Source organism: Macaca fascicularis, chromosome 13 (assembly GCF_037993035.2).
Source record: "Macaca fascicularis isolate 582-1 chromosome 13, T2T-MFA8v1.1".
In the NCBI taxonomy this organism is placed as follows: Eukaryota; Metazoa; Chordata; class Mammalia; order Primates; family Cercopithecidae; genus Macaca; species Macaca fascicularis.
Genome location: NC_088387.1, coordinates 6,296,632 through 6,308,909, shown reverse-complemented (window position 1 = coordinate 6,308,909; position 12,278 = coordinate 6,296,632). Strand labels below are relative to the sequence as shown.

The following is a 12,278-nucleotide window of genomic DNA, read 5'->3' as shown; positions in this document are numbered from 1 at the left end:
GAAAATGGCTTGTCCAGGGTGTGGACTTACTCACTGAGTACTCCTTCAGAGACAGAGACACACGGGCCAGGCAGCACAGGAACCAGGGACACACAGGCCAGCCAGTTAGTGCAGGAAGCCTAAGCGAGCATCACAGCGACTTGGAAGGCAATGGTAACCAATCACTAAGTGATCGCTCAGGTACTATCAGAGGCCGATAGCAGGACACCAGTGCAGGGAACGCACAGCTCACTGAGTCATTTGGTATGAGAACTGCTCAAGTGCTTCCTTGAGGGGAGCCCTGAGGGGAGTTTCCAATTGGGCAGATTCCTCCATAGAAGACCAACAAACAGACACTATGCAAGGAGGTAACTATGAAGATCTTACTTTTACAGTACAACAGCTGTGCCTATGATTTCTAAAAGAAAGGTGGACCAGACCCATATAAACAGAAAGAATTTTGTTATGATGTGTTAGTGGAAGAAAAATTAATACAAACGCTATTTAAAAATTTGATACAACACTTAGATGAAAGTGGAATGAGTTCAGACCCAGCTAAAGGAAACAAGAAATATAAAAGAACCCTTGTGAATAACTCCAGGAAACCACCACGGGCTGTAATTACCTATCCATGCAGAAATTTATCAAGCACCTACTACAATGAAGTCACTATGCTGTGGGTGCTGGGTAATAGGCTATTTGCTGCATTCCCAGAATTTACATTCTGGCAAAGGAGACAGTAACAGAAGTAAAAAACAATCACATAACTATAAATTGTGAACAATACTATGAAAGAAACAAGCAGCAAGGCCCAAGACAGATCAGAGGTTGGAAAAGGCCCCTGAACATGAGAAAAAAAACTGTGACTTCAAAACTGAAGTCAAGTCTTCCCAATGGGAAACAGTTATGCAAAGGCCCCAAGGCAAGATCCAGGAAGTTTAAGAAAAGAAAAAAAGACAGTGACTGATGAAGAGAGAAGAGGGACATAAAATGAGGAGGGAAAAGTAGCAGGCATCAGATCCTACATGGCTTTTTATAGGCAAGGGTGAGAAATGTCGGTTTTATCCAAAGTAAAATAGGAAGCCATTAAGGGTCTTTAAGCAGGAAAGTGGCATGGTCTGATCTGAAGATCAGTCTGGCTGCTGTATAGAACCAGGGGGCGGGAGGTGGGAGGGAACTAACATGGAAGTGGGGAGGCTGGAGCCAGGCTAAGCAATATGCTCGGTTCCCACATTCTTAAGAACAGAAATAGAAAACATGGGTAACAGACTGAACTTTTAGCTAGATGGAAGCAGAACTGGGAGTGCAGCTGGCTTGTGCCAGGTGCAATTACGAGATCACGCCGCACATCCATTACATACCAAGTTTCACCTCTGCATTCTCAGTCAGCAACACATTCTGGCCCTTGATATCCCGGTGAATCACGTGATGAATGTGAAGATGTGCCAGTCCCTGAATAGGAAAGACAGGCCTGAATTTTAGTTTTCTGTGACTATAAGTAAACAGCCAGGAACACACCTTTTATAAGAAAGTGCACATGTGGACCAACGGTGTTTGTGAGCTCATGAACATTAACTTCACTCTTAGTGCATTCCCAGGAAGACAGCACCAATACTACCACACACACAGAAAGAAGTCCTCCCCCCCGCCACATTCCCAGTGGGTTAGGTTCCCCGTGTGAGCAACATGACCACTTCTAGCTGTGCCTTTAAGATACACTGCAGATTACCATCTGCAGTTTCTCTGCTATAATTTGTGCTATTTGTGTACAGGGTGGTTCCTTTCCCACGCTAAATGTCTAGAGGGTGACCCCGTGGGCATATTTGAACTAGACACATCTCAGGGGAAAAGCAAAGGGCAAGAGAGGGCTTTGAAATCTGGCTCTTTAACACTGGCTAGCCTTCCCACTGCACAGTGACAAACTGCTAAGTGCTGATCAATCCCACCTCCATCCCAAGCATAAAATGATTGTGCTGTCAAAAAGAGCCTCGTGTTCAAATAAAATATCTTTCTTTCCCAAGGAAACAAACCTACTGGGCATATAACACTTTTTGATGACCTTGTATCTGGAATGAGGCCCAAAAGCTTGTCTCTTACAAGAGGTGGTGGAAGAACAAAAACACATGTTGCATCCAAATATGGTCCAAGAGACAGTAATGCATCATTCTCACAACTCATTTACTTATTCTGTCCTTAGCTAGAGAAGCCAAATATACAGCTCACCTCCTTAAGATACAAGCAACCTATTTACTCTAAAATGTCTCAATCCAAAAAGGGCAGATTATAAGTAAGGGTTATTTGATTTTTTTCCTGTTTATTCTTTTTTCATGGGGTTTTATTGTTATCATTACTTTGTAAGATATTAATTAAATACAACAGCTCCTCTAGAATACTAATTTTTCTAACATAGGGGGTTTCTAAACATTCATTTACTGGTCTGTCTAGGAAACAGAGCAAAGCTTATTTGACAGCTCTGTTTATTTTTCACAACACAGGATGTGCGGTATTATACCACAAAGCACTGACTAGAGAAAAAAGCACTAAAAATATATGGTACCTTATTGCTATAGTTAGGAACAAAGTACCTCCTCTCAGCATGGTATAACTTCAAATAGCAAAAGGAGAGACACAAAAGCTAAGTTCCCCAATTCTTCGTAATTCCTATTTCTATTACTTCAGTTCATTTTTGTTTTCTAACTTGCCAACCTCTTCTTAAACTTTTACAGAACTATCTTAACAACAAACATAAGCACCCACATCTTGTCACACAAATGTGGCTTGCATGCACTCTTGTTCATTACCGGCAATAAATGTATGGAACAATGCCTGTTTTCCTGTCTATACTGCTACAGGATCACTGCTTCTACAGGGAATTAAGTGTATCTAATAGCTCTGCAACAATGTTATATGATTATTTGGAAAAAAAGAACCTTTTTCTGCCATTAAGTACCTGGGAGTGTATGTGTGTTCAACTAGTCCCATACCAGAAATCAGGCCACAATTATTCTTCCTTAGCAGAGACGCCAAGTCCAAACACTCAGTGAAGCACTATCCTTGAGCAAATGCATCCGTGTTTCTAAACCAGGAAACATTTTCCCCTAAACTCTCTATCATGCATGGTCACGGAACAAAAGAGCAGTCAAAGGCTGTCATACAGCATTGGTTACAGAAAGCTCTAAGTTCCCATGTTCAATATGAAGATACTGCCATGTAGAATGTAAACACGGAAGTGGGCTGAAAAGAACATGCTGGCCTTGCTGCTAAGCCTTGTGGTCCAGAGGGTAACAGTGTGCTGGCTCCAAAAAGCACTTCTCTATTGGCTGCGGCCTACCTGCTTAGGACCCTCACCATTCAAAGGGTCTGATCATAATGATCATAATGTCTAAATCCAACATCTAGTGAGAAATGAGGAAAGGTTTTGCCACCACAGAAACTGTCTAACCCCAACCGTCTTTGAGAACACAGCTTATCTCTCTGGGGGTGGCTGCATTCCTTTCTCATGAGGCCTTACCTCCAGCTTATCATCTTGCCTTCTCTTTACCAAAGCCAACTCTTAGTAACCCCTATAATGAACACGCACTACTGCATGACACACGAACTCTCCCTGAGGCATTTGCTTGTTTTTAGTTAATTGAAACTTTTGTCACAAGGAAAAATTCCCATTCTAGATGAAATGTAGGCGAAGGCAGCTCGTGTTTCAGATGCCCAGTGAGGTGAAAAAGATTTCCTGTGTCTCAAAAAGATGTTCATTCACATGTCACACTCAAGCTGGCTTAGAGGCGTCAAACAACTTTGGCTTTTTTTAAATGTTACTGGAGATTATTGATGGTAAAATGGCTAAATGTACATGTTACATATGACAGGTAAACAACGCTTGCCTGGGTATAGAAACACATTTGTCTTTGAAGGCTGAAATACATTTGATGCCTAGGACATTAAGCTAAAAGCTACTTCTCTGCTTGAGATATCTATATAAGAAAGGTAGGGGCGTGGGTGCGCAGGTGGGGATGTGTATGGCAGGAGAGTGGGTGTTTAAAACAAAGAATAATGACAACAGTTAATAGTCACTGATAGGTAGCTATGTATCCAAATGTTACATTAAATGATTAATATACACTAACTCATTGAATTCTCCTAACAAAAGTAATTTCAAAAGGTTGGTATCTAAAATGTACAGACGAGGAGAAAATAAGTCCTGAAAGTTGAATAACATAGGGTGTGCTATAGGTAAGCAGCAGAGGCAGGACTCAAACCCAGGTATGACTTATGCTAGTCTCCAACCACTCAACCAATGTTCTATCCTGCCTACCATGCTAAAGAGTTTTAGTTACTAATAGAAGAAATCCACCTGGCCCAGTACCTGACTTCCTTTACAGTAGTATAGGGCAGGAAAGTTTCCCACATTTAGGCTCTGCTTTCTGTTATACTCATAAAAGATCCTGATATTTTAATGACATTTGCAAGTGTTTATAAAAAGATGGTTCTCCTGTCACCCTACCCCACCCCCCACAACTAGTCTTCTTAGGGGAATTGCCTCTTTTCAAGGACTACATAAATATCTAAATTAAAAAAAAAAAAATTAAACGTTTCTCTAGGAAGTCTAGATGGCAGTTTTTAAACCTGCAATCCTCTATGAATCTTACATATAAAAAGTGGGATAACTTTACTTATTAAAAAAATTAAAATAACTTATTCATTACTTTTAAGTTTTTTTATTAGTGGGGGAAGCGTAAGAATTGGGCTTCAATTTAACTTCACAATCTTTTTTTTTCAATGTGGGAGGTAAATGAAATGCAACCAAGTAATGTCTGTGTGTAATTCAGGGATGAAGTAGAGAGAAAAACTGTGATAGCCAAATGAAGGAAGAGACCCACTGGTAATATCCTTCATGCACTGCTCAAATACGAAATCCTAGAAACCCTCTGCCTGTGCCGTCAACATGGCTTTACTACTCAAAAGAAACATTTAAAAGCTGCTAAAATAGTAGTTCAGAAACTTACTCTAAGATATTTAGCCAGCTTTCCAAATGGCTGTCAATAATATTAAACATTCTAACTTTTCTTCATAAATATTGTAACAGATTCTAGTAGCTAACACCAAAGTCTTCAAGGTGATTTTGAAAACCAGCATTCAGCACCATTAGTATTTATTTATAAGCTTATACACAGAATTCCTTTAAAAACAATAGTTGGAGATTATTTTTCTTCCCTTCCACTCTGATTTCCTTTTAACTCAAAGGAAAGCTGCCAATAGGTATGTCATGATGCCATGGAAAGTAAATTCAGGGAAATACAGAAATGCTTTTTTTATTTAAGTCAACCTTCTTTACATACTTGCCAGAGTCAAATCATGATGTAGCTTAAAATTATCAAAGCTAGCTAGATATACAGAATCCTTGGCTGTCAAAGAGAATAATCTATATATGTATAAGTAATGCAAAGAAGTACTTGGGGCTGGGAAAATGAAAATGGAAGCACAGGATCATGGGTTGGAGCACTGTAGCCACCCACTTTCCTCACCCTCAGGATTTCTCTGGAGATGTAAGCGATCCAGTCTTCTTTGAGTGTGTTCCCTTTGGTGTTCTTCACAAGGTCTGTAATGGACCCAGCCCCACAGAACTCCATAACAAGCTATAGGGCAGACAAGACACAAGGTGAGTAACACATCTTGGAGAAATTGGGAAAACCAGTTTAACCGCCATGCCATCTCTTTATTCTAAAGACCTGGAAACGTGATGCTCCTAAATAACTCATAATAATTTGGAGGCACCTAAAGAACTGAAAGCTCATTTCACGGTCCCATGTATTCGCTCTACGTATTTAGTCCAGCAGACTGTGAGTGTCTGGTATTCTACGGCACACCCAAGCACAGCAATTCTGAAGTGCTCATTCTCTCTCAGAAGCACGTGGGCACAGGAAGACCACTTTGCTCCTCATCACTGCCCAGTTATCAAATATCTGACTCAAATATTCCCTAACATTCTTTTCCATTTTGCCTCAAAAACATTCTATTTTTCACATTATGATCCTCAAACTATTATATTTTATATTAACTGGGTCTAATACGAATAAAAAATAGTATTTTTAAGCAGTTATACAATTTTTAATACAATATTTACAGTATCTGAATGTTTGAACAATATGATCACAACGGTATGTTTAAAGTACCCAGAAAATAAACCGAACTGAACTGTTCTAAAATTTTAACTGTGACCTGATTTGGGCAATGGTAACAGAGTAAACTTTTTCCCTTCTATTTAATTTTGCAGATGTTTTCTGTAACGGCCCTTTAAAAATACTGATACAAAAAGTATTCATCTATCTTCCTGCTTTGCAAGTTTAAATAATGTGATAGCCACAGATCTGATGGTATCTCCAGGTCATTATCTTGAATATAAATGTGTTCAAAAAGAGATAAGGTTGAATGTGTCAATTCCAGAAATTTCCCTGTAATTTAATTAACTATTATCATTAATACTATTGATAAGCTACTGACAGAAGTTTGTTTCTTGAGATCTGTCTCTCATTTCCAAGTGGTAAGCTCAATTTGCTGGGCTTTCAAATTAGTTTTGTTCCCATAAATAAAGTTTTTATTGTATTGCTTTCAAGCTCCTAATTTCCTTGCTATTTGATCACATTCCTTCTAGATGCTGCCATTTTATTCCTGAAACACAAAGTTAACTTTTTTCCATGCAATGTGAAATCAATATCACAATAAACAACCAGCATATAGTCAACCCAGAGACATCGGCCAAGGAAGCCTTTAGAATCTGCCAGCTACTTACTGCTCCTCTTCATGGTTTTTCTTCCCTCCCTTCCCCCCAGCCCCCACCCCCGCCACGCCCTTACAATTCAAGCAAACGGAACACCCACAAATGCTCAGGAAACATCCACCTACCCAGAGTTGGTCATCATGTCCTGGAGGGCTCTTTTTGATGAAAGCACCATAATATGTTGCAATATTTCTGTGATGAGAGTATTTCTTTAGCATATTTATCTCCAGTTTGATTTCTTCCTCTTCATCCTTAAGAAAAAATAAAAATAAAATGTGTGGCTACCGAATGATGTGCATGACTTTACTTCTCCCACACCACATACAATAAGGAAAGGAACACACGTTTCCCACCCTCCAGGAGCAGAGGCACATATGCATTCACTTTATCCTTATGCCAAGAACAGGAATCTTAGAGGACTCATCCTTTGAAGTGTGATTATAGGACGTGATGCATAGGAGGTAAAGACAGACACGGAGAGCTGCAGGGACAGTGCGAGGGGGCTGCCTGGCCAGTTCTCCCACTAACTGTGACCTCTGGAAATGCACTCCACTTCTCTGAGCCTCGGTTTGTTCAGCTGTAAAAATGGGACCAAAAAAGGGAAATGACTGATACTATTTGAACTTATCACGTGGAAAGTCTGTTTCCTTTGCAAATATAGATCATCTGGTCCGTTAAGTCCAGAAAACGTTTACCTCGAACAACCCTGCACGACAGCACCCTCTAGTGAAGCCAGGGCAGAGTACTGAATACATGAATGCAGGCTGGAGGTGCAGTCTGTGACGGTGTGCTCAGTGAGAACCCACTAACGGGAAGAGGTTCAGCTGAGTCCAGTGGGTCCCAGGAACAAAACATCACTGAGCACATTGTTTCAGACTTGGCTCCTCTCCTAGCATCTTGGTTTACTGAAGTAAGATGAGCAGAGGAAGAAACCCAGAGTTTGTGTGAGAAGATTAGGGTGGGGAATGAAGGAAACAGATAGTGACACAAGTCTGGAAAATAAAAATAAGTTGCCCTTGTGAATGACAAAGGCTGGGAAGTCTGTGATCTCCGCCTATCTCTCACATAAACCTGGAGAAGAAGCTGTGCACACCAGCCAGGTAGACACTCTGTTCCTTGTTATATGCACGTGACATACTATCTGCGAAGAGTCAGGCTAAGGAAGATTTGTAGTTAGCACAGAATGAAGGGAAAGCAGAGTTAAAGTGAGAAAGAACAGGAACTGTGCAGGAAAGGGAAAATCATCCTTGATTAGAAAAGCACAGTATTTAAGATCGGGAGAAATCTGATGACCAGATCTCTAGAATCCCCTATACTGCATACATTTTCAAAAGGAAAAGATGACTAGTCCCCTAAAATGTCCTTACTTTTTCTACACTGACACAACCATCCCACTCATAACTTGATGTCCTTCTCTCTCCAGGTAAGAGTAGGGGCTCTGAGTAGCCTAGATGTACATGCGTGTGTGTGTATTGTGTGTGTGTGTATGCATGCACTTACACACAACTTGGAAGAACCCTACTTACTGCTACTTACTGCTTCAGTCTAGCACCTCTAGAACCACTCTTAAGGCCTTACAAGCCTAAAGGAAGTTTGATTTGCAAATTGTTATACTTTAAAAGCTGTGACATCATTAATTAGATATTAATGAGATCAGATGGGAAAAACAATTTTTAAAATACAAACTTCAGTTATACATTACTGCTTTAGAAAACAAATGTATAACAAGACATGTAGTCATCTTAGAATAGTAATTCTCAAGATGGCAGCTTTACAGCTTGGTTCTGAAATATAAACGCTAGAGTATTATAATACAGTCATGCACTATATAACATCTTAGTCAACAAAGGACTGCAAATACAACAATGAACCCATAAAATTAATAAATGAAGCTGAAAAATTCCCATCACCTACTGACATTGCTTGTGGTGATGCTAAACTAATCTGTCGCATGGCCGGTTGTATAAAATTATTGCACATATAGTTATGTATAGTACATAATACTTAATAAATGACTATGTTAGTGGTTTGTTTACTACACTTCTATTGTTATATTAAAGTGTACTCCTATTTAAACAACAAAAAAAGTGAACTTACAACAGCCTCAGGCAGATCCTTCAGGAGGTATCCCTAAGAAGGCATTGTTATTATAGGAAATGACAGTTCTATGTGTGCTACTGGCTTGAAGACCTTCTACTGGGACAAGGTGTGGAGGTGGAAGACAGATATTGATGAGCCTGACCATGTGCAGGCCTAAGCTAACGTGTGTGTTTCTGTCTTCATTTTTTACCAAAATGTTTAAAAAGTTAGAAAAGACAGAAAAAAGCTTACGAAGATTTTTAAAAAGAAAATATTTTAGTACGGCTATGCAATGTTTCTTAAGCTAAGTGTTATTACAAAAGTACCTAAAAGTTTTATAAAATAAAAATTACAGTAACCTACAGTTATTACTGAAGAAAGTATATTTTTTACAAATTTAGTGTATCCTAAGTGTACAATGCTTATGAAGTCTAGAGTAGCGTACAGTAGTCCTAGGCCTTCACAGTCACTCACCACTCACTGACTCACCCAGAGCAACCTCCAGCCCTGTAAGCTCCATTAATGTTCAGAGCTCTATGCGGGAAGTACCATTTTTTATCTTTTATAACATATTTTGACCATCTCTTTTCTATGTTTAGATACACAACTACTTGCTATTATTTTTCAATTGCCTACACTATTCAGTACAGTAGCACGTTGTACATGTCTGCAGCCTGGGAGCAATAGGCCATACCAGGTAGCCCATGTGTACCATCTAGGTTTACATAAACACACTTTGATGATGGACAACAGCAAAACTGCCTAATGAATGATGCATTTCTGAGAACATAACCCCACTGTTAAGTGATGCACAACTATATATTCTACAGGCACACTTGTCATGTGACTTTGATAGATGACTACAAATATGGCAGCAGTCACATGACCCAATAGAGTTGATATAATAATTCTCCTTCAAACCCTGCAAAGTCCTACCAAATAGGTATAATTTCTATCTGAGATTTAAATATGGCCATGTTGAAAGCAGCAAAGAAAAATGAGATACTCAATAGTAGATAACCATCTTAATTCTACACAAAACCAGTGTTTAGACTAGCTAGTAAAACAGAGAAACACTTCTATTTGAGACCTTGCTTCAAAGGAACTTCATTCTAAAACAGAAAAGGGTAACAATGTTTATTCCATAGAACATGAGGAAGCATGCCCCAAATAAAAGTAGGAAACCTAACGCCTCAAAAGTTTTATCTTGTGCTCTCTGCACACACAGATCAACACGTACAGTATGATGAGCAGTAGTGACCAGGGCTTGCTGGCATGGGGGCACATCGAGCCTGCTCCCTCCTGACTCACCACAACTCACTCCCAGTGCTATCTGAGGGTTTCCGAGAGGCCTCCTGACCAAGCAGTGAGTGGCCTGGGACAGCCCTAATGAGGCTTGTCAAGACAGGTAGGCTCCTGAAAAGAGTTGGCACAGGGTAGTGGCTGTAAACAGGGCCCATTGAAAAGGCATGTGGTGTCACTCCCAGGATAAGGTCCATGGTTAATGTGCTCTAAAAAGCCAAACATCCCATTTTCCGTACACTGAACTGCAGCTGGGTGACCAGAAAGCGAACTAACCGTTTTTCTCCTTTTATCCAAAAGTCCGTAAATCTGTAAGGACATGGGGTATAAAAACTACACAGAAACAAGACAACATTGGTTATTCTAGTTAGCCATTCGTCTAATCTTACGTTGAACTAGAATAGGGGAAAATCCAAATATTGACTTTAACTTTGTTCCTGTAATAAGAACTTCATACAGTAGTGAATTTTACTGGACTGTCCAGACTCGTTTCAGCAATCCAACCCTTACCTTTGCCTACCTCCACTCCCTGCAGTGGCTAAACTATTTCCAGGGCCGTTGTTCCCTATCACGCTCTGCCAGTAGCTTCCACTTCTTGACAGAAAGAAATGCTACCTATGATTCTCCCATGAAAGGCTTCCTGAGCAATAATTAAGAATTATAAAATATTTCCACTAGGTTCCATTTGTATTTTTTCCTTTTAGTGACACAAACCAATGTCTTCCAGGATCTAACCTGTTCACCACTGTGTAATAAAGAGTCAAGAGCACTCGATATTTTCACAGCTCACCGAGTTAAAAATCCGCACACATTTTAAAGTTCTCATAGGCTTAAATTCCATACTGTCCAGTGGTGTGAAAACTCCTGAATAGGCACATTGGTAAATACTGGTGGCAGATTACCATGGGACCATGTATTTCACTGAATCTGAAGTGCCCTTGAATGCAGCCCACCACTATTTTATGTCATGAAACCATGAAGCAGTCAACCATAAAGTACACACTCTAACACCTTCAAAACTGGGTTGCATCTCAGAATCAATGATTTAGATGAACAACTAAAATACAATCAAGTCTGGCAATAGTTTTTCTAATATGACGGAAACACCCAAATATCACCCAGAAATACAGTGATCCCATCAATGTCACCTGCCAGAATATTTCCCAGGTCTGAAATAGTCAAATCCTGGAAGCATACAAAAATGAACTACAAAATACATTGCAGGGAAATAATACTATCCCCCCAAATTACTGTTTTAGGATCAAGTTCATATATACTTTGAACATTTCCTCTCTTGATTTTATGATTTCAAAATAGATGACTATTACACATCTTATAAAATAAAAAGGTAGTTAGCACCACTAATTGTCATTTACTGTCCAATTATGCGTGCCCACTTGGAGAAAAAAAACACTACTAGAAATACAGAATCTACCAATGGCTATGAGCCAGCTACAACTGGAAATCTAATTATGACTAATGCTTATTATACAGTATTTTATGTTGTCTTTAGAGTAGGGTCATAATGAATCAACTTCTGAGTTTCAGTCTCCTTTCGGTTATTAAACACATGTTTGGTGGTTGCATCCCAACACTTAAGTACATACATACATACCACCACCACCATGAGCACCACCAAAAACAAACACTCCATGTGGCCTGGAAAGATACAGGAGAAAACAGACTGCGGCCAGCTAAAATTGAAATTTAGAAACAACAAAAAATCCCATACATAAAGTTGAGTTGGCAAAACTACATAGAGGAAGTTTATATATTCCATGTGTCCAGGCAGAGTCCAAACTACTGTGTCCTCCATGCTCTTCTTTAGCAGGTCACAAGTATAAACAAATGAAAAACAAAATCAAGAGTAACTTGAGAGAGAGGCCTTTTTAGTAAGGGAAAAAAGGTCCCCCTCCTGGTTACTCAAATGGTGTGGCAGCTGCTAGCCCCCGCTTAGTGATTTAATGCAGCTGATGCCAATTAGCATTTTGGACTTTAACCAGTGGAAGCAAACTCTCAGAGAAAAGGCCTTTGTCTCAGGCTAGGACCTGACTAGGAGATGAGTTTTGAGTCGCCTTGCAGGCTGTCAGAGGGTGGGGGTGGGGCAGGGAACATCTGCAAAGAAGTAATTTTCACAAGCAGCCAT

The 12,278-nt window shown here is 39.8% G+C and overlaps 1 protein-coding gene across 50 annotated transcripts in view; it reads right to left on the bottom strand.

Moving 5' to 3' along the window:
* The window catches only part of MAP4K4 (mitogen-activated protein kinase kinase kinase kinase 4), a 191,719-nt gene that overhangs the window by 63,344 nt on the left and 116,097 nt on the right, over positions 1-12,278 (bottom strand). For all 50 annotated transcript variants that reach the window (XM_045368703.2, XM_015433294.4, XM_074011139.1 and 47 more), the window contains 3 exons: positions 6,877-7,002; positions 5,499-5,609; positions 1,341-1,431 (listed from right to left, as the gene is read on the bottom strand). In XM_045368703.2, the coding sequence (XP_045224638.1) occupies positions 1,341-1,431; positions 5,499-5,609; positions 6,877-7,002 (328 nt within the window). The remainder of the gene's footprint in view (positions 1-1,340; positions 1,432-5,498; positions 5,610-6,876; positions 7,003-12,278) is intronic.